This window comes from Pteronotus mesoamericanus, unplaced genomic scaffold (assembly GCF_021234165.1).
Source record: "Pteronotus mesoamericanus isolate MK-2021 breed Mesoamerican mustached bat unplaced genomic scaffold, CSHL_Meso_final scaffold_167, whole genome shotgun sequence".
NCBI lineage: Eukaryota > Metazoa > Chordata > Mammalia > Chiroptera > Mormoopidae > Pteronotus > Pteronotus mesoamericanus.
In genome coordinates this window covers 41,422,031-41,446,216 of record NW_026555308.1, presented here as the reverse complement: position 1 = coordinate 41,446,216, position 24,186 = coordinate 41,422,031, and the positions used below count along the sequence as shown (strand labels likewise).

Sequence of the window (24,186 nt, the reverse complement as noted above, 5' to 3'; positions counted from 1 at the left end):
ATTGCTGGAGCAAATATACTTGGATAGGTGAAAGGGGATGGATCTAGTACCCAAGTAAAAGAATTGGTCTCAGCTAGAACAAGAAGAGGGAAGGTCAAATATACAGCCTTATACAATAAGAGGTTAGATTTGCTGATGAGAGCTTCTAGAAGTTCCCTTAAATTGCTTATTTTTTTTTTAAATGGGGTTCATGGATTGCCACTAAGATAAATCCAAATTCAGAACCCCAATGTACAATCAGTAAGCATGCAGTGAAATGTTTTTCTCCTATTCGTTACCCACTTTTTTTTTTTTTCTCTCTACAGGCAATCAGTATTGTCTGTTTCTTCAAGATAGAGTCTGTACATATCCTGTAGCTTTTAAGCCACTTCCTTAAGGGTATTTATTAACTTACTAGATAATATTACATATTATAGTACATTATTAGGAGTTTGAGGTTAGTTGGTTATCCATGCTAAGTAAACTGTGGCCTGTACATTTCCTCTTCTACATCATATCCTAACATTATGAAGACTCTTTTGTGAGCCTCCATTTTTATTTTCTTGCCAAGCAACCAACGTGTAGGAAGAAGAGACTGTGACTGTGTGTCCCTCACGGAACCTAGGACACTGGAATCTGGATAAAGATTTAAAGGAGGAATGCCCTTAATTTGTTGTAAACATTGTTCTTCCTCACACTTGGCTATCTTAAAAAGCTAGAATGATAGAATGATAGGGTTTGGTTTTTTTCACATTTTGGCTGTCTTTATTAATATTACTGATGGTGGAAAATCACCTGCTTTGAAACATACATATTAAAACCAAGTGTTTTTTTTTAAATCTGGGAAGTCAGTATCAATATTTGAAGATTATTAAAAGAATAATTGGAATTTTTTCATATGTAGGCTCAATAATTCCATTTTTTAAAAAGATTTAATGAATAGTCAGGTACTTCTCAATTTTGATAATATTTTTCACAGCTTTCCATTTTTAGCTTTTTATTTTGATATAATTTCAGAGCTATAGAAATGTTGAAAGAATAATACAAAAATTTTCATATATCTTTTACCTATATTACCCAAATATTTTTTCACCACATTTGCTTTATCTTTTTTTCTTTCTCTGTATTTGATAGAGGGAAACTCAAACTGTCTTCTCTGTCCTTCGGAAATGTTTTTGTCACTCACTTAACTCTTATTTTCTGGCTCATCTTATGCTTTTCTTGCTGTAGGTCCTGCTGCATTTTTCTAAGGAACCATAGTTCCTTTGGTGGAAAATAGGATTTAGAAATCAATATTTGGACACTGGGTATGCTCATTGCTACTGGGGTATCTTTGTTCTAGATCCTTCCAATAGACAGACATAGGAAACAAACAAATGTATACAGATACACGTACATTTGTGCCTGTTTCTGTATCTATCAGTCTCTCTATACTAAAATTGAAGAGTTCACATATATACTTCCAATTTCAGTCAAACGTCATAGAGTTCATTCTGTCTCTTCCTATTTGTGCCTTTGCAACTCTTTCACTGACAGTGAGAAACCTGGCTTCTGTTATTCATAATCTATCTAGTTACTTGATAAATCCTAAAATAACAAAATAATTTAGAATTGCTAATTCATGCCTTTGAAAAAAGAAACTACTGTTCCGTATTTGTTTGGAGTTTTTTTGTCTCTAGTTTTCCATTTATTTAGTCAAATATTGTTTTCCAAAGTTACTTAGATTAATTTGTCCTTCCCCACTCCTTTAAATGTGGTTATATTATTTTTGGTTCATTTGTTTCTGTTTTATCCCATTTTAAGTAGTTTTCCTATGGAGTTTTTGGTCTTTCTTTCCTTAAATTTTTAAGAATTTTAAAGTCTATTAAAACAAATAACTTACTCTGTTATATATGGTGCATGTATTTTCTACTAGTTCATTGGTTGTCATTTGACTTTGTTTATGATGTTTTTTTCCCCCACGAATTATGATACTCTAGCTACTGATACTGCTGTGAGAAATAAACTGCCTCTGTCCTAGAAGTCTTTGTGTCTTCTTCCTACATTCACGAAATCAAGGCAGTATATTTTGTTAGTTTGCAGGCAGGGTAAAAATAACATATTCTTCATGTTCTTGACAAAGATTTATGTGTCCTTTTACTCATTTATTTTCATCTTTTTTTCTGAAGGATTTTGTTTTCCTTTCTTGCTTTTTTCCCCCTTCGCCGTTTCCAATGTTTCTTCATTTTAACCATTTCTACCTCTGAAGTTTTAGTTTTCTAAGACTACCCTTAACTTTCGCATGCACTTTTAAATCCTTTCCTCGTAGTTAGTTCTCTAGTCTGCCCTTACACTTTTTTTTTTCATGTGCAGAGTAGACTTCTTTTTCTGTTGGTGGTTTTAGATCTCTCTTAAGCAAACTGCCTGTTCTTTTCTCTCTTTAGTGCCTTTTTTTTTTTTAAGAACAGTTCTTGGTGTCCATGAAAACTTAAGTGAAAGGGTGCAAGATCATTTGCAAAGATTTGGTGTTTATTTTTTTATTCATAGGCAATTTGAAATTTGGACATTCTCTGATTATTAGTTATGCTGAGAGAGCGAGTTTTGTTTTTCATTTTTAGACGATTTGGTGATCCAGAATTATGCTTCTGTCCCTGTCCCAGCCACCCAGAACCTCCGCATTCATAGCTTTGTTGCATTATAGAAAATAGATTTGAATATATTATGTCATCCAATTTATAGGTTTTAAAAGACTATGTATAGTCAATTGAATCTATCAATTACTCTATGCAAGGAAATGGTGTTGCATGGAGTTAGAGCTTGCTCTTGAAAGGTATTTTATGATTAATTTTAAAAATACAATTTTTTAATTTTAGTTTCCTGAACAGTTTAAAACCAATAATACATGATTAATAAATATTTCTGGATTAATATAGAAAATATTCTTATAACAAAAAATTAAAAGTAGCAAAGTAAGACTATACTTATTGTATTTTTAGAGTGCTTTATAGAAGTAGTTGATCAAAAAGGTTTTTCTCAGTTCTCCAAATTCAGTGTTTTCTTTAGCCTTTGCTGTTAACTGCATTTTGACAGTTCTCTGCCATTTGATCTCCCTCACAATCCAGCAGGTAACTTAACTCCCATGTTTAAAAATTAAAAGCTAAAATGTAGATGAAATGACTTGCCTGGGTTGCACATCTAGCAGAGGAGAGGCAGAGACAAAAACTGACTTATTATTGTCACCACAACACTGAGTAAGATAGTCAGCTCCTGCATTGTTCCTGCATATTATAGTTGAATTTTAACTTCCATGTGAAGAGAAATATATAAACATTTGCCCCATGTGACTCATAAGTTAAGGTAAATTTCTGTTCATTTTCTTCTTACTTAGAGTTATAAATAAAAACTCTATAGTTGAGGAGGAATGTTTGAAAGGCAGGAAAAATATACATTGGTAAATGTTTAGTTATTCAAATCAGAATTTACTTGCTGGCACTTTATTTTTGTAAAATAGTCACTTCTCATTTATTATCAGGAGGCTTTCTGTCATAATATTTAACAAAAGGTAAACACTTCAGAAGTTTATAATAAAAACCACTTGGCTCTCTAGACTTGCTTAATGAGTAGTCTAGCTTGTCTCTTGTGAATGTCAAACTTACATAATTGAGTTTTGCTAGCCTCATGATATTGTTTATGGCATGACATGTTGTATACACACTGTTATTACAGACATTAAACAGATTTGTCAACAAGTGATGGCAAAGAATTATAATTCAGTCTCCTGTGAATTTCATTATGTGGTGAAGGAAAAATTGGATGGTTTACTTCCTGTTAATTGACACACAGAACAACTCCATGCCCTGCTCAATGCCTCTCATTAAAAAATAAAACAAAAGCATACATCAAAAGAGGTTTAATCCTGTACCTGTCAGTAAAAATTTATTCACTCTGTATACTTTGTGTTAATTTTCAGCTCAAATGTAGATCTTTAAAAATTAAGCATGTATAATAGTTGTCTGAGGTATTCTGAGCCAAAAAGCTTACATGTTATGAGTCATATTAGGTAGCTTTTTGGTAATAGATTTTGTTAAATGAATGGTTTTTAAAGTTTTATTTGTAATTTTGATTTTCACATAGTATTAATATTTCTTGAATTTATTTATATAGTCTCAGTGGAACCCTAATACTTATTTTAAAACAAATCAGGAAAAGTACAATAGAATTTCTTTTCAAATCATACCAAGTGAACATGTTTCTGAAACTCTTTTTTTTTCCCCCCTTCAAGGGAGGAAGTGTGGCAGGGAAATAATAGATAGAGCAATTAATTGATCATGTGCACGTACCAAATGTACATGAATATGTGAGCCGTAGACTACAAAACAAACATCACTACAAATCCCTATGGAAACATACCCCCAAATTCAGTTTTAAGTCCAATGCTGTTTTTAAAGGATTTATTATTATTATTTTAATGTAATGGAATCTGCATTGGATGTTTTCAAAGGCATTTAAAATTTTTTTCCAAATTGTGCTAACAACCACTGACAATTAGATTTAACTATAATAGTCTTCTTTAGCTTATTTGTCATACACTATGTCTGATAAAAAAAAGTATCTGGGAACTTCTTAACTTTTCTAATGTTATTCTGGATTATAAAAGCGAGCTGAACATTACATATTAGTGAATCATTTTGTACCAGCTAGAAAGACAGATGGGTAGTGAGCAGTTTAAAAACCTTTGTAAATAGGAGGACAGATGGGTGGTTTAAATGTTTTAAACATCTCCATGAAAATGTTCCTGTGGAGAGTGTGACTCCTGAAGTTACATATTAAAAAATCCAATTAATAATTAGGAATAATAGAGTTTACATAAAAAGTAACATTTAAAAATGTAACAAACTATGGAATTTATTGAATTCACTAGTTACACTTTTTTAAACTTGTAAAAAAATTAATAAATTAGAACACAATATTGGAATATTTTTGCCTGGTATATACTTGCTTTATTGTTTTATTGTGAACATTTGGACTCTAGAAAACTTTTTTTATTATTTGGAGTCAATTTATCTGCATCAGGGCAATGATCTTTTGGACTGGCTATTGTCAGAATTTGTCAAATTTCAAGTAACAGAAACTTAAAGTAGCTTAAAAATGGTAAATCTTGCCCCCTCCCCCCCCCAAAAAAAACCCTAAAGGGCCTTAGAAAGGACTTTGGCAGCTTCTGCAGTAGGTGTTCAGAGACTTTCACTCTTTTTCAGGCATTAATGTGACTTTAGCTCCCAGCCAAAGGACTGGTTTCTTTAGTAACTGAACAGAAGGAGGAGGTGTTCATGAGAATGTTAAAAGTCATTTGTGATTAGTATTGTTGAAGTGATTTATTAATTGCTAAATTAAAAAGTCATTAGTGCCATTTAGAGTGAGATAAAACTTTTCTATTGATTTATATTAACTGAGGCAAAAATGAACATTAAAAAAATTAAACTGAATTAAAATGAACATAAAAAAATTAACTGAGGCAGAAGGAACATTAAAAAAATTCAAAATTAAAATATAATAGAATTTTGAAAAAATCACAAAGCATTCTTTATATAATAAGAGGACAAATTATTTCATGAATTTTTATTTATGTTTATATTTAAAAATTTGTATGATTATTTACTGGTGAATGAAATAAAATATATTACCCAAATATATTATCCGGTGGGTCATTTGTAGTCAAAAAGTGAGCAAACCACCTTTTTTAGGGGCTAATGATATTTTTTCTGATTCTTTCAGATAGAACTGAATGAATATACTTGCTCCTATCCCGCCTCTCTAGTATTAGAACCTCTTCCCATTCAGCAGTGAGAGGGGTTAGGAAAGGTACTCTTAAAAAGTTAAATAGGATATCTACGGCAACATTTTGTGAATAACTTGAACAATTATTAATATCACCATGTGGAAGGAACCAGCTAATGAAGTGTAACTAGAGATTTATGATCTGTAAAATAAGTATGTGCAGCTCCCTAGAAGTGCGTGGTGGTTCCATTACTTGGAAGCACTAGAATTTATTGGTAGCAGAGACGTACCAGTCTGCTAGACAGGTTTTTTAACTTTTTCACCAGCTAGATATAGTTACTGTCCCTCAGAATTAGAGGGATGATGAGAAAATCAAGGGAATTCTGTTGTTCTGCCTGAGCATAGTTTAAGGGTCTGAGGTCTTCTCCTTCTGCAAAAACCCTGATTTTTCCTCTGCTTTTGGCCCTTGGGAATGTTTCTCTGATCCCTATCCATAGGGGATACTCAGGTGCTGAGCCCAAACAGAGTGGCAGCAGAGGAGAACCTCTGGCGTCGGAAATTCTCAACCTAAGATTTATTTGGGGGAGAGGATTCATTTGGAGGACTCTCCTTGGAAAGAGGGCAAAAATTAACAAATATTTTCAAAAGTTTATTCCCTAAATGTAAGTAATTGCCAAGAAATACTTGTTTAGTTTACATCAAAATTAAACATCTACTTAAAAATTGTATTTATTTATATAGTCATTTATATTATTAGTCTGTAAATATTTTCTGAATGATTTTAGTAAAGGAACCACAAAACATTTTAGTTTATAATATTATATTTACCTCCTAGAATTGTCCCTTATCAAGTCTAAATTTCTCTGCTTGATTTTCACATCATTCACAACCTAAAATTGCCCTACTTGTATGGACATATTTTCTTCACTTCCTCAAAATTTGCTCTATTTGAGCTTATCTCTTTGCCTGTCTATATATCATTACCTTTTCTTTCTATGTTTTTCACTGAGTAGTCCAAATCACCACACCATGGGCTTTATGTCAACGACTCTGCTTTGCCAAATACTGAATACCCAGTGTTCAGCACAATTCCTGGTGGTGATCAGTTAATAATAGTCATTGAATGAAAGGAAAGAAGAGAGGGAGAAAAAGAGGGCGAGGGGGAGAACTACCGTCTCTACTGTGTTTCTTATGCCTTTCCAGACTTGTCCCACCTTTTCAAGTCTGTTTGCTCCACAAAGTGTTTTCTGACTTCCCTTGTCTTTGTTGATATCTCAAGCACAGATTTTAAAATTTTATGTTATTTACAAACTTTCTTGTTTTCTTGGTGTTACAATTTAATGTGCACTGTTGTTTCAATTTGGTGTAAGCTGCTTGAACCCGGGAAGAATCATGTATCTGTACAGTTTTACAAAAAAAATTGTACATTATTCTTCATTCACCAAACATTTATTGCATGCATGCCTCCCTTTAGTGCAGCTTCAGTGTAAAGTATTGGTAAAGGAACAGTACATTGCATTGACCTAAGTACATAGTAAATGTTCAATAAATTTTTGATTATCCATAAAATGTGTGAAATAACATAAAATAGTGGTGACTCAGTTTGCACACAGAGAAGATAAAACTTTTTTATTATCTCTTTTATAACTTTCTTCATTGGTTTCTTTAGGGAAAGAAACTGAAAAGGCCAAGGAACGTTATGACAAAGCCACCATGAAACTTCATATGTTGCATAATCAGTATGTGTTGGCATTGAAAGGGGCACAGCTTCATCAGAGTCAGTATTATGACACCACACTTCCTCTGCTTCTGGACTCCTTACAAAAGATGCAGGAAGAAATGATAAAAGCACTGTAAGTGACATTTCATATTTGACATAAAATCCCATCGTAAAGTGATTTTCCTTATTGACCCAGACCAATCGGTGTTTCAGACCTGTTTTACCTTGATTCTTCTTGATTTTCACTTCTGGTATCCCTTTACTTTCTGCTTATTTCCTTAACCTTCCAGCCAAGAATTGCCCTCATTTTGTATGTTTTTTTTTTGTTTTGCTTCAATTAGCTGGAAATTTATATGAAAAAATTTCATTGTTGACTAGTGTTAAGTGGATACCTGTCTCCACAAGGTTGGGTATTCAAGTTTTGAGCAACAGAAAAGCCTGAAGGAAAGAATTTTTTGAAGGTTTATCTGCCATCCTCTTGTAGCATGAGATTAAAAATCAACAAATATTTATTAACATTTTACTCTATCTAAAGCACATTGAATACAGAAATGAGTAGGCCATAATTTTTACTTTCAAAGAAGTGCACACATGTGTACCATACGCATCAATACACAGCAACAGAAAAAGTCTACCCTTTGGTAGACTTCATTTCCCTTATTAGCTGGTTTAAAAGATCCCCCATTTTCCCCACTAGAAGATAAATAAAGTGTTTTTTAGTCAACTTAAATATGCAAACTTTTAAGATTGTTGATAAACTAGTGAAATGCGAACTTAAAATACTTAATTTATAAATTTAGTTATATCTACTTTAAATTACATATTGTTGATTCAGAAATATTTATTCTCCTTTTCTCATTTAATGAATCAATATTTTTCAAACTCTTCACATGACTTTTTACTCATGCTATCTCATTGTCACTAGAATATCTTTTTGAGACATATAATGGTTTCCTACAGCATGTAATCTTTACTTCCTGAGAAATTGTTTCACATCTAGCATTTAAAAAATTCAAGCATGGCAATATCCCTGAGATTGAACCCCATGACACAGGCATTCATACAACAGTAGGAGACTTCATCCTCCCCCAACCCCATTTGTCTTAAAGGTGAATATTCATGATCTCCACATCGTGATGACTTACTATATTGCTTTATAAGAGTTATCTACATAGGCTTATTTACATTTGTATCATTGATTGCTTTGAATTATTAGGTCATAATCTCAGTGATATTCATGAAATCCCCATTACATTTCTCTGTCCTCCCCCCTTTAAAAAATTGTGTCCGTCCGGTGATTTCTATAATCATTCCAAACCAGCATTGCTTAAAACAGTTTACATCAACTTTTTTTACCCAAACATTATTTTGCTATTTAAAATAAAGTGAGAGAATGGTTCGTAATCAGAGAAACTTTGTAATGATTTTGGAAAAGTAAAACAAACAATTCCTTATATTTATCTGGGCTTGCGCAGCATAAGCTTGTCTGTCAACACTTGTTGAGGCCAGTAATGTCCAATGGTAGAGCGTTCTCAAGTTGGGATCAGGTCTTTATGACAGAGTAGTTTTTCCTTTTGCACTTATTAGGTAATGCTAAAAAAAAAATTATGACATTTTTGCTACTGACTGGAGGCCAGAAGAAGAGATTAGATGTTGTTGAAGGTCGAAGAGCAGAGGCCCAGGAGCAAGAGAAGAACTAAGTGGGAGGGCTTGTGAGAAAGTGGCAGACACTAGGAAGAAACATTAAAGAAACAATTGTGGATCCACAGTTCCATGATGTGGAATCCAACATTTCTATGATAATGTTGAGAAATACAAAGGGATCAACACTGACCTTACATTTAGACATCTCAAATACAGGTTGGAAATGGTAATGCCTTATTCTAGATAATTTGCAGTTATTATATTTTATCAAATATAAATTGCTAATTTGTACATTTGTGTAATCTGTTCACTTTACTACTATCCAAGTATATGAAAAGAAGGTGATACATAAAACCACCATCTGTAAATATTGATATTCCATTTCTTACGTTTATTGTTGTGACTCCGTTTTGGTTCTCTGTTTTCTTGATAACTTAAAAATGTTGTAAAATTTTATTTTTGTTTTCAGAAAAGGCATATTTGATGAATACAGCCAGATAACTAGTCTTGTTACTGAGGAAATCGTAAATGTCCATAAAGAGATTCAAATGTCGGTTGAACAGATAGACCCTAGCACAGAGTACAATAATTTTATAGATGTTCACAGGTATGTATATTTCACATTTCAGTATTGATGACAGTATTATTTTTTATATCATATAATGTATAATCAATTAAAATAAGAAATATTGAAGTGCTTGTTAGAACATTAGATATTTCAGAATAATTTGTCTGCTTTTAATCATTTTCAAAGCCTTTTTTCCATGAAGATAACTATTTATATAGTGATCTTTAAAAATTTGTCAGTTTTCACTACATCATTTCTTAAGCCTATTTTTAATCCATGAAATTATATTTTTTAACATTTCTATAATAATAATACTCTGTATATTAAGCTTTATAATATACCAGTTACTTTTCTGTACATTCATCATCTTATTTTATACTCATTACCATTGTGTCAGGAATAATACCACTTAATATCCACATTCTATCAGTGAGGAAATTAAGGCTAAAATTACATCACTAGATTTTTGATACCAGGGTTTAATTTGATTTATTCTATTTATGTTTACTGTACTTTGTTAATATAATTTTTGATGAGAAAAAATATTCTGCGTTTGGTATGTACTAAGATGAATTATGATAGGATATTCATATTGATCAAAATTATTTGGCATGCTTTACTAGAACTTCAGCTGCTAAAGAGCAAGAAATTGAGTTTGATACTTCCTTACTAGAAGAAAATGAAAATCTTCAGGCAAATGAGATTATGTGGAATAATTTAACAGCAGAAAGTTTGCAAGTAATGTAAGTATTTGGAAAGACTAAACAGTTTAAATATTAGCATTCTTACAATATTTATAGCTGTACATTCTGAAATTTAAAATCCCAATTTTTATTCTTTGCAAGTAATAAAAAATAAAATAATCTGTTGTTTGGTCAGGATGAAATGTTTTGAGAACCATGTTAACTTTTACTCATTATCCACTGATTAATTTGGGTAATTCTGAAAATCAAAATTCTGTGTGATATATTCATTCAGTTATTTCTAATATCTTATATTGAGACAATGTTTTATTCTTTTCAAAACTTATTTTTTAAACCCATTTCATCCTCAAAACTTATTGGCAGGACCATTTTGGAAATGAGGGTGTGGGTGTTAACGATGAGACTCACAGATGTCAGCAGCATTTAGTACAAAAATTATACTTGTAACTGAGTTATTTTAAGGCAGGGATGTCTTCTATTATAGGCTAGCAAATGAATTCCTTCTTCACTTTATTGTTGCTGTTTCATAGAGTTTTAAAGGAGTTCTGAGTAACGTTAATGTGTATTTTTAATCTTTTTAAAGTATTAAAGCCTATTAATAGTACGTTTTTAAATTTGGAAAATATAATTAAGCCATTCTACTTTTAAATATTTAACTTGTCTCGTGATTTTTTTCAGGACACTTAAATCTGTTAATAAACGCTGTATGTACTTGTTTCTGTGTCAAAACCACAACTAGAAGTGATTATGCATCCATTTTCTCTTTAATATTAAGCATGTTATATTATCTGCCCTGTTGGAAGTTTACCTCCAGAGTTCAGCCAGAAGTCCCCATCTAATATCATTAAACAATCTCCTTTCTATTGTTCAGTGTTATAGATAAATAGCTGAAAGGTAGCATTCTGGGACTAACTCTTGGAAAGGGGTAAAATATCTTTAAAGTTGGCCTGGTGGGTTTGAGGAAACTAACCAATGCGTGTTGAATCACCTATAGAAGATGAAGGCTTAATAATTATGGTGGATTGACTGTAGATGAGAGGAATGGAGGCACAGGAGTACCCTGCATTAGGTTTTTCCTGGCAACCATGTTGGGATTCTTGAAGCTGTTCCCCAAGTTTTGAAGCATTTCACAGTGGCTTCACTTTGGTTTTAGATATACTGTTACAGTGTCAGTTATCTCCAAACCAGTGCTTCTCACCCTGGGTGAATTCTGTCCTGTGGGGAAATTTGACAATACCTGAAGACATTTTTGTTTATCAGGTGGGAAAGTGTTACTGGTGTGTAGTGGGTAGAAGCCATGGATGATGCTGAACATCCTGCAGCCACAGGACAGCCTCCTACAACAAAGAATTACCTGGTGAAAAATGTCAGTAGTTCCAAGGTTGAGAAATTCTGCTCTAAACAATAGAATTGAATGTGTAGCACAAAATGGACTGTAGAGTTTGTCAATTCTTGTGCAGTGACAAATTCCATTTCTTAATTCCTGTGCTGCTTGGTGAAGGAATATGACATAAATTACTCCTGTTTTTTAAATTATTACATTGCTCCCAAATAATTTATTCATTTAGTCATCAAAAATATATTTTCTGTGTATTTAAGGTTGCAAAGGGTTAATCATTTTAAGGAGTTTATACCAAAATTCATTAATTTATTTTAATAAATACCAAGAAAGATTGAGCATATAAATATTGGAGTGTAATGTGGTAAACTTAAAAATAGCTACCTGTTAACACTTTTGTAAAATAAAAGATTTTTTAACCAAAGAAGAATTTGTTTTATTGCTTTTCAGGGTATAATGAGGGCAAGACTAATTATGCTCATAAATCATTATTTTTAATTATGATAAAACAATTAACAAAAATGTAATAAACTAAAGGTAATAAATCTTTGATAATGTGATAGAAGATTTACTTGCTTACACCTCTTACTGAGGCAAAACTTTAGTTATATTTCATTGAATAGCATCTAAATTCAGGGTATGAGTTTAAGATTAGGTTTTTCTCAATAATTTTATTCCAGGAATGAGCTATTCAGTGTGTCTGTTGGGACTGTCAAGATAATCTAAGGTAATTCTGTAAGGTAATTCTATACACACACACACACACACACACACACACACACACACACACACACACACACGGTAGAGCAAAAGGAGGTTTACAGTTGTTGATATGGAAAGTAATACAATAAAAGAATAAGTAATAATACAAGAATAAGCTGTTTTATATACTCACAACTGTAAACCTACTTTTGCCCACATTGTATGTTTGTATATACATAGACTATATCTTGAAATGGTGGTGAATGGATGGGGCAAGTAAGGGAGCATGTTGGGGCTAATATAATAATGTTAAATGTGGGTTTATTCCTCATCTCTTTACATTTTTTTTGTTAGCACAATTTTCTTCAGAATATTAGGTATTTATTTTTTGTTCCATCGTGTCAGTTCCTTCTACTAAACATTTGTTTCTGAATTACATTGCTTTAAATAGTTTTAGAGTTGAACATCCTCAAAAGCTCTGTTTGAAAATGCTAATATTTTATGGGCTGTGCTTCCCTGTATTCTGCATTTTTTTCTTAGCCCATTTCAGAGCTCGAATGCATTAATATCGAATGATATTCAGGAAAACATCAGAAATATTTTCCTTTTTGTTTTTCAGTCCTTTATGTTTGTTTAAGAGGTCAGTGACCTTGTCCATTGTGAAAGGTTACATTAATTTGGAAGCGAGAATCATTAATTTGTGACTCCTGGATACTTTCTCTATAAATAGGAGTCCTACTGGCAATCGGCCAGACTGCTGATTAGTAGTGACTATGAAAGAGAGAAAATTGGACCACATTTGTCTTGGACTCTTCAAAATCTTGGCTAGCTGTCAGATGTTGTGAATGATTAATTAACATCTTGAGTGACTGAGTGAATGAAGGCTGTTTTATGGAGAGCCTTCAGGGAGTTTCTAAATAGTGAGTCTTGTATCTGTCTTCATATCAGAGTCACTTAGGCAGCTAGAGAAGATGGTGATGCCAGGGACCCAACCCTAAGCAACTAAATGACATTTTCTGAGGGTAAGATAGGGTACTGGAATTTATGGTGAACTTCGCATGTGATTTTAACATGCAGACAGGAGTCAAAATTTCTGTCATAAGCCCCTTAAAATTGTTTGTAGAAATGTGTAGATTGCCTCCTGGGGGGGAAGTCCCTGAAAATTTTTAGAGCACTTCATGACCCAAAATGGGTAAGGACTACTACTTTTGTATTTAAAGAATGTTTATATTTCTCAAATTGTATAGAATTATTGGGGAAAACTAGCATCTTTACAGTAGACTAACTAGAATTCCTTTTGACTCTTTGTTTTTTCTTTCGATCTGTTGTTATTCTGAGCCAGTCTTGACTTGGAAGGTATTTGAGATTTAAATAAATGTCCTTTTCCTAAGGTTATCTCTTTCACTTTGCTAGTCATAAAGAGACACCTTTTTTTTTTTTTTTGCTTTTTTTAGATTCTTAAATGTAACAAAAATTATTTTCATTAGCAGAAAGTAACTCATAAATAATTTATATTATTGTTTTTTGTTTATTGTATCACATAGAGTTTTCTCAAATGCATGTTAGAGGTTCTGAGATTATTATGCAACTAGTATCTATATCTAAATCAAGATTATGTAGTGTTGCTGCCTGCCCTTTTCCAGACTTGATGGAAATCTAATGACATAATAGTAAGTGACAAAGTTATTACATTTACCCACCTAAATGTGTGCCACTCAGCATTTTATCATCCTCTTATTATCTATCAACTATATTTATAAACATTGCATATATATAGAAGATTTAAACTCAGCTATTTGTTGGATTGTTTATTTCCCATGTATGGGAAATATTTTTGCTTGGTAGATCACCATAGTGATAGAAGCCTATTTCTTGGTCTCTCATAATTTCTAACATTGGAGGCCTGAGAATGTCTTGCCGCCACACATGCACTTAGGTTGTGTTACTTTCAGGCTTGAGCCTGATGTTGTTCCCTTTGCCTCTGTTATCTGCAGCCTCGCTCCTTCCCCTTCAGCAACCTTCCCCTATCAGCTTGTACTTTGGATCTCCCTTTGTCAAATGCTGGAAGAGATACTATTCTTTGATTTTTAATCATCCACTTATTATGATTATAAACACAGATATTTCTTCTAATGTATCATTATCGAATTGAATAATTGTAGTTTATCAAAACAACTTGAAAAAAAGGTCTATAGAGTTTTGAAATAAGAATGTATTTATTTAAGTGTTTCAAATGAAGCCTCTTTATTGTAAGTTTTACTATCCATCAATAGGAAATATATTTGAATTCTAGTCATGTAATTTAGGCCCAACCTTAGGCCTCATGTTTTCTAGTGTATTTTAAAAAAAAACTAAAATAATCATGAGTTTATCTTTTACAGTGGGATGTAAATAAGATACATTACTTGAATAGTGGTAATTTTATATATGGAAAGCCTTTTTCTCTTGGATTTTTTGTGGGATATGAGTTAGCAAACTACCACCTGTAGGCTAAATCCAGCTTGCCACTTATTTTTATGCAGTCTGTAAGCTAAGAAAGCTGTTTGTTTTTAAATGGTAAAAAAAAAATCAAAAGGAGAATTAATATTTTTTGATCTGTGAAAATTACATAAATTTTAACATCAGTCCATAAATAAAGTTTTATTGATACACATCTTCACTTGTTCATTTATTTACCTTCTGTCCTATAGGTGATCTCCTACTATAGCGGCAAAGTTGAGCACTTGTGATAGAGATCATGTATGCATTCTCATCACTTCACGCTGCTACCTGGTGCATTGCAGATCAAAGTGACACAGTTATAACTCAATAGCATTTTGAGTGCCACACATACTGCTATACAACATATTTTATTTACTGTTTAATATCAGCCCATGCCTATTAATTCAAAACAAGAAAAGAAAATGGGTTTTGAATGTCACACTTTAAAGACACAGTGGAGTGTAGATTATTTTGTCATTGAATTAGATGGTAAAGCATTGTGCTTATTTTGCAGTGACATTCTGGCTGTGCTAAAATAATGCAGTATATGCTTACATTACCCAATAAACATGCAGCATAGTATTAGCAGTTCATAGGAGACTGCTAGTCAGAAAATTTAGAGGATTTAAAATGGAATACCTTTCTAAAGAAAGTCTTTAGAAAAAGAAAATATGTAAATGAGGGTGCAACCAAAATAAGTTTTTGGGGGGGGCTCATTTGTTAGCCAAGCCAGGAAAACTATTTACCAATGATGAATTAATTGAAGTGTTTAATTGCAGTAACTGAAGAAATATGTCTAGTGAAAATAAACTTTTTTACAACTATTAGTCTTTCAGTGAGAATATCTTCCTGAAGAGTTGAGACATTGAAAGCTACATCATTAGTTAATTAAATAAACAAGGCAAATGATTTCATGTGGTTTTCCCTGACTTTTGATGAGTCAGCAGGTATGATCAAAAAGTGCTCATTTGTTTATTTGAAGAGTTAATGCTAAGTTTTAAGTGACTGAAGACTTACTCTGTGTGTGAATGGATCAACTACAGATAAGGATATTTTCAAAGACGTTAAGAAAACACTAATATAGTACAAATGTTTGCAGAATCTTTTAAGATGCATTAAAAATGATGGTGTTAAAAAAATGTGTGGATCAGAAAGGCTTGGTGGAACAAATTTTCGAAGCACGTAAAAATGTGTTTTAGTCCTACAGTTATTCATTGTATCATTCTTCACCAGGTACTTTGTGAAAAATATTTGAATTTAACCATCAATAGTGTCAACAATGACCTTCATTTGCTCTTGTGGAATTTACCATTATAAATTACATGAAGTTTTGTCAGAAATTGAAACTGAATATCTTCAGTTGTCCTATCGCATAGGACTTTGATGATTTAGAAATGAAAAGTTTTACTGTGATTTTTTTTTAATTCATAACCCAGATTGAAATGTTTCTAAATAATCAGAATATCCCCATCATACTCAATGGGCAAAAACTAAAATTGTTTCCCTTAAGATCAGGAACAGGACAAGGGTGTCCACTTTCACCACTCTTATTCAGCATAGTACTGGGAGTCCTAGCCACAGCAATTAGACAAGAAAAAGACATAAAAGGCATCCAATTTGGAAAGGAGGAAGAAAAACTGTCATTATCTGCGAATGACATGATAGTGTACATAGAAAACTGTATAGTCGTCAGCAAAAAACTACTGAACATAAATGGAATTTGGTGAAGTAGTGGTATATAAATTCAATATTCAGAAATTGATGCCATTTTTGTACACCAACAATTAACTAACAGAATGAGAAACTAAGAAAAAAAAATTCCATTTACAGTAGAAACCAAGCAAGCAAAATACTTAATAATAAATTTATCTAAGGTGGTAAAAGACCCACACTTGGAAAACTATAGAACACTAATGAAGGAAATTGAGGAAGATACAAATAAATGGAAACAATACATATTCATGGATTGGAAGAATTAGCATCATTAAAATGTCCATACTACCCAAAGCAATCTATAGGCTCAATACAATTCCTATTAAAATATTAAGGACATACTTCACAGATCTAGAACAAATACTTTCAAAATTTATATGGAACCAAAAAAGACCCCAAAGAGCCTCAGCAATCTTGAGAAAGAAGAACAAAGTTGGAGGGATCACAATTCCTGATATCAAACTATACTACAAGGGCACTGTAATCAAAAGAGTCTGATACTGGCATAAGAAGAGACACATAGATCAATGGAACAGAATAGAGAGCCCAGAAATAAACACATGTCTCTATGGTCAATTAATATTTGACAAAGAAGATACAAGCATACAACAGAGTAAAAATAGCCTTTTCAAGAAATGGTGTTGTGAGAACTGGACTGGTACATGCAAAAAAAATGAAACTAGAGACCACTACTTTACACAATACACCAGAATAAACTCAAAATGGATAAAATACTTAAGTATAAGTTGTGATACCAAAATATCCTAGTGGAACAAAGGCAGTAAAATTACAGATATCCCACACAGCAATAGTTTTGTCAATATATTTCATAGGGCAAGGGAAATAAAGAAAAAAAAAAACAACAGATGAGTCTACACCAAACTAAAAAGTTTCTGTACTGCTAAAGAAACCAGCCACAAAATAAAAAGGGAACCAACACTATGGGAGAGCATATTTGCCGGTGATACATTGGACAAGGGTTTAATCTCCAAAATATTTTAAAAACTCATGACTCAAAACTAGAATGGCAAAAAAAAAAATCAATTAAAAAATGGACAAAGGACTTGAATAGACACTTCTCCAAGGGGTACATACAGATGGTCCATAGACATATGAAAGGATGCTCAACATCACTAGCCATTGGAGAGATGCAAATTGAAACCACAATGAGATGCCATCTTACACCTGTCAGAAAGGCCATCATTAATAAGTCTACAAACAACAAGAGCTGGTGAGGATGTAGAAAAAAGGGAATCCTAATGCACTGGTGTTGGGAATGCAGACTGGTGCAGCCATTGTGGAAAACAGTATGGAATTTCCTCAAAAAATTAAAAATGGAACTGTCTTAATGGTTCAACTTCTAGGAATAGAATCCCTAAGAATCCCAAAACACCAATTCAAAAGGACTTAAGCCCTGCAATATTCAAAGCAGCACAATGTACAGTAGCCAAGTGTTAAAAAAACCCCACGTGATCATCAGTAGATGAATGGATTAAAAACTGTGGAACATTTATGCAATGCAATACTATGCAACTGAAAGAAAGAAGGAACTCCTACCCTTTGTAACAACATGGATGGAACTGGAGAGCATTACACTAAGCGAAATGAGCCAGTCATTGAAAGACAAATATGATTTGATCTCACTTATAAGGGGAATCTAATGAACAAAATAAACTAACGTGCAAAGATATGGAAACAAGGAACAGACTGACAGCTGATAAAGGAAAGTGGAGAGGGAGGAAATGGTGGAAAGAAGGGGAAGCGATTAAAGAGCATGTGTGAATGACCCGTGGACACGGACAACAGTGTGGGGATGGACCGTGGTGGCGGGGGTTGGGCTGGATGGAGGTGGGCAGAGGGAAAAATTGGGAGAACAGTAATAGGATGAAGGAGAATCAAAAAAGAATTTCCATCAACTACTGTTATTGAACACGGAGTCCTCAAAGTTTTGGATATTAGCTTCTGCTGAAAATTTGATAATTTTCCTATTGAATTTAACCTAAAATTACAAGCTAATACAGTGCTTACATGCAGAATTTATACTGCAGTAAAGTCATTTTAATGGCAGATGTTTAATGTTATTTGAATCCCAGTTAATGTCAGGTTGTTTTATAGGGTTGGCCAAAAAGTTCGTTTGGTTTTTTTCCTGTAGGATGGCTCTAGTAGTGCTTAGTTGTCTTTAATTTCATTTAAAATAATTTTGTTAGATTGTACTGTGACAGGTGTCATATCAGTGTGCATTTAAAAAAGGACTTATCAAAATTGGTGAATTTTTGTGTAGCCATTATAATATTGAAGATGAAAGGAAATTGCGACATTTTTGGCATATGGTGCTTTATATTTCAAGAAAGGTAAAAACACAACTGAAACACAAAAAAGGATTTGTGCAGTGGATGGAGAAGGTGCTGTGACTGATTGAATGTGTCAAAAGAGGTTTGCGGAGTTTTGTGCTGGAGATTTCTCTTTGGATGGTGCTTCTTGGTCGGGAAGACCAGGGGAAGTTGATAGTGATTGAATCAAGACATTAATTGGGAACCATCAGCATTATACCATGTGAGAGATAGCCAACATACTCAAAATATCCAAATCAATAAAGTTATTGGTGAAAATGAAAAATGTGTCTTTTATTTTCCAGAAAAAACTAAACGAACTTTTTGGCCAACCCAATATAGGCATCATATACTTCCTGTGCAAACATTAAAACATGAAACGTGGTCACCATCCTTAAAAAGTTTGTAGGTAATGAATTTTATGAGCTCAAACTACATTTCTAACATCATGTTTTTGACTTTGTAGTAAATACTTTGTCATTTCAAAATCTATTTAACTGTACAATTGAGGAGTTCCCAACTTTCAATTAAAAGTGACAAATCTAAAATGTAGTGACATGCTAAAAAGCATGAATGTAATTTTATAAATGCCAGGTAAACAATAAATGTCCTCTATTGAAATCATACGCTCATGTATTGATATTGGTATTTGTCAACACCCATCTGAGTGTAAAGATATTTTCAAAGATCAAATATAGGCCCTGGCTGGGTAGCTCAGTTGGTTAGAATATTGTCCTGATATGCCAAGGTTGCAGGTTCAATCCCTGGTCAGGACACATACAAGAATCAACCAGTAAGCCCTGATTGGCGCACATGCCTAGGTTGCAGGTTCAATTCCTGGTCAGGGTGGGTGTGGAAGGCAGCCAATCAATTTTTCTCTCTTGCATTGGTGTTCATCTCTCCTTCCCTCCCTTACTCTTTCTCTAAAATCAACAAATGAAAAATTTAATAAGAACCAATACATAAAACCTCATTATATATCTGATTTAACAAGTGAACATTTGTAGCTGATTTAGATGATAAGCACAAACTTTGAATGCCAATGAAGGTAAACATTATCACCCTCAAAATATTTCTGTTCTTTTCATAGCGGACTGGTGTTATGGTAAATTGTATTCAATTATTAATTATATTTTGAATTTGTCAATAAATGTGAATATTTGTTTTCTTTTCTCTTATATTAATACCTAGATGATATTCCTTGATTTTGCCTTTTGGTGGAAAAACCTAAAGTATTTACTATTCAGGCCTTTAAAAAAATGTTTCCTAACTTTTGTTGTAGGGAATGACATCAATTTTGCCCATTAAACTGTCTAAATCAACTTTCTCAAACAATGGAGTGACAACTACTGTAGTACTCTCAGGTCTTACACAGGACCTTGCCTTTATGAATTCTGTTTTTGACTGTTCTCATTTACAGTCTTAGCTCAGGTTTGGTTTTTGGGTGAACATGTAATACACTTATGTGAAGTTCTGTTAGGGGAATGCTTTTTGAATGAGTGAGTTGGAAGACCTGGAAATATATAAAATATTAGAAGGCAGATGACATATTAGAAGGACAATTTTATTAAGGGAAACAAAGAGGTTGCATAGAGTGCAGGTGGAAGTGTTAGATGGGAGGTGGATATTTTTAACAAAAATTTTTGCTTCATTGATTAGGTGTCATGTTCTGTGTAAATTTTGAGAAAAACTAGTAAGTGTTTGTGCCGTGGTATAGAAGTTCATAGATAAATTGTGTAGAAGTTCCTAGATAAATTGCTGTAAGATTGCAAAAAAATGGTTTATTCAATTTATGTTGCAATAATAAAGATGTCATAAAATTACTTAAGGCAACCTTTATTCTATTTGATTTTCATTAACCCAAATGTCACAATGTGACAGTTTGGGCATTTATAATTTATAATATTTTAGGAAGTTGGGTCTCTGTAAGAGTGTTGTAAGATATAGATAATGACATCCAATTCTTTGGGGATACAAAAAGGACTGTATAAGTACTGAAAACTTATTATTACCCACAATAATTGTTTTAGGCTTTTATATCTTTAAATACAGTTAAATCTTTAAAAATTAACTAATGAATGCAGATGATAAAATCTGCAAAATCTTACAAAAGGGTATACGGTGAAAATCGAAATACTTTTCTCTTTTTTTAGACCTGCTTCTAACCTCCAATGTTAATTCATTAAAAAAAAAAGTATGTATCTTTCCAGGATGTATTCACAAGCACATGCATGTACATAAATGGTTTTCTTTACTTAAGTGGGGTTATTCTATGCATAATCCTTTGCCTTGTTCTCTTAAAGTATATGTATCTTAATAGGGTACAGTGTTTTACTGCTTTAATGTAACATAATTGTTTAATTCAGTTAGGTATCAAATTAATTTCCATTTTGTTAGAGTAGGAAATGGAAGTTGAGAAAAGCTAAGTAAATATTGAACCTGAGGGTGTCTGGTCCTAGAGCTGGTGTGTGGTACACCAGAATAAGGGGCTTTATAAAATATAGTGTAGATGTAGAGTTGTAAGCACAAATGTTTCTCTTACTCTGATGTGGCAAGTAAAGTGAGCATGATGATAGGATTTTTACATGAAAGGAGTCAGCTCTGCACCAGTGACTTCTGCATACAGATCTAAAGCTTCCCTCACGGCACTGCCACAGTAGTGGTTTGTATACGGTTAGTCCAGAATTAGTTAATGGGTGAAAGCTGTGCATTATGCTGTTTCCACATTGAAAACTGAAAAGCTTCAGTTTTATTTTCTGATAATCCAGAGTGGTAAGAATCAGGATGGTCTTGGTAAAGAATTATGGAAAAATCAGAATGTATGGGCTTCTAGTGAGAAAAACAGGACAGAGGACTGAGTTGAACACATGCAATGTGCAAGGTACTGTGTGAAGTGTAACGACTGCACTGTGAAGAATAAGCTGTGGTGCCTGCACTTTACAGTTTGGAAGGACTATGTACTTATTTCAGGATGGATGGGAGGATAAGATACAGTGAGAATTGAGAGGAAACTAGGCAAATCAAGCAGTAATAGTCAAAGGGGAAAAAAAGAAGAGAAGTTTGGAGGAAAAAATGTTGATGTTCTTCTAGAATATAAGTTTCCTAAAGGCAGACTTGTCTACTGTTTTATCCCTAGTGTCTAGCTCAGTGAACACTTGTTTAAGTGAATGAATGAAGAATTGAGAAGAGAAGTGAATAGAAAATTAATCAGGAATGCTCTGGCTGGTTTGCTCAGTGGATTGAGCGCCAGTCTGCGAACCAAAGGGTTGCAGGTTTGGTTCCCAGTGAGGGCACATGCCTGGGTTGCAGGCCAGGTCCCTAGTAGGGGGGACGCAAGAGGCAACCACACAGGGAAGAGAACAAAGAATAAGAAAAAGATACAGGAGAGAGAAGTAAAAGATAAAACGGAGGAGAGGAAAATGATGAAGAGGGAAAAGAGCTTTTTTTTTTTCAATCAAACTCAGCTTTGATGTAACATGGCCAACACAGTGGTGAGAAGTTGGTTCTTATTCCGTAGCCTCTAGGTCGGTGTGACAGAAGGTGGTTGGGACAGGTTCTGAGGTAGGGTCCTATGATACGGACTTTTATGAGCACTAAGTGAGATCATATAAAAGGCAGAATTTTATAAACAACAAAGGATTCTGTGTGTTATTTACTTACTTGTTTATAATAGTTTATAAGTAACCTGAAACCAGAAGTTGAAATGTATCTTTCTTGAGAATGATCTCTAATTTAAGCACACTAATGCTTTCTTTATATAGCCAGGATAAGAACTATTCCTTATAAGTGAATTTTCCGGATAACTAAGGTTCATCTCACCATTAAATTAAAAAACATAATTTTACTAGATTTGGTGTAAATCTCTTAAAAATATAGGTACATGTGTATTTTTAAAGAAAAATACTGATCTTACATTAACCTTTTCCTTATGTTTCTGAATCGTTATAAGCATCATTGATTATGTTTTGCTATAATATAGTAATGCCCTTAGAAACCTATTGAGATTTTTTATGTTGCCTAACTCTAAGGACAGATGAAATAATCTGTTACACTTACTTATGCATTCATTGGTTGCTTTTTATATGTGCCCTGACCAGGGATTAAACCCACAACTTTGGTGTATTGAAATGAAATTCTAACCAACTGAGCTACCAGCCCTGGGCAAAGATGAAATAATCTGCATTGCTATATATTTTTGAGCTCTTCTGATTATACCTCATAGTTTTTCTGCCTCTTTCATATTTGTTACCTATTAGTTACTAATTAAAAAATTAAGTTAATTCTTGTTATAAGAGATTCAAATAATATAAGTAAATGTAGAAAATATAAAAACCCCTTTTTTTTGTTTTAAATTACCCTCTATTCCAATCCTACATCTTTCAGAGTATTGATAAGTTTCATTTGTAGTAATCTAGTTCTTCTGTGTTCACACAGACACATACACACACACAGCTACATACATATTATGTTAGTCTGCTGTGGCTGCCATAACAAAATACCACAAACTGGTGCATTAAACAACAGCAATTTATTTCCCACAGTTCTGGAGGTTAGAAATTCTAGATCAAGGTGCTGGCCAACTTGGTTCCTGCCTAGACTCTCTTCCTGGTTTGTAGATCGCTGCCTTCTTGTACTCACATGACTTCTTTGTGGGTGTTGGGAGAAAGAAACAGAGGGAGCATGAACAGCCTCTCTGGTATCTCTTGTTAAAAGGGCACTAATTCCATCATGAGGCCTCCACTCTCATGGTATCATCTGAACCTAATTACCTTCCAACTCCCCCTTGCTAAAAATACCATCACATTGCTCTTATCTGTGTGGCTCAGTTAGTTGGAGCATTGTCCCATGACCAAAGGGTTGCAGGTGTGATTCCTGGTCAGGTCACATACCTAGGCTGTAGGCTTGATACTGGGTCTGGTTGCATATAGGAGGCAAATAATTGTTGCTTTTCTCTTGCATTAATGTTTCTCTCTCCCTCTCTCACTAAAAGCAATGAAAAAAAAAAGTCCTCTGGTGAGGATGAAAAAAAATAATACCATAACGTTGGTTATTAGAGCTTCAGTATGAGAATTTTAAGGGAATAAAATTCAGTCTATAGCAGACGAACACATACATTTATTTTAATATAAATGGAACCATGTTATATGTATTCTGCATCATGCATTTTAATTTAAAAATGTCTTTTAGAAGAACCTTATAAGTGTGCATCTCATTTTTAAGTGACTACATGCTATTCTGTCTCTTAAAATATA

At 33.2% G+C, this 24,186-nt stretch overlaps 1 protein-coding gene across 1 annotated transcript in view; it reads left to right on the top strand.

The window, feature by feature from the left end:
* FER (FER tyrosine kinase) overlaps positions 1-24,186 on the top strand; it is a 399,396-nt gene that overhangs the window by 89,189 nt on the left and 286,021 nt on the right. The window contains exons 7-9 of the mRNA XM_054589991.1: positions 7,403-7,586; positions 9,567-9,704; positions 10,289-10,408. Coding sequence (XP_054445966.1) covers positions 7,403-7,586; positions 9,567-9,704; positions 10,289-10,408 — 442 coding nt within the window. The remainder of the gene's footprint in view (positions 1-7,402; positions 7,587-9,566; positions 9,705-10,288; positions 10,409-24,186) is intronic.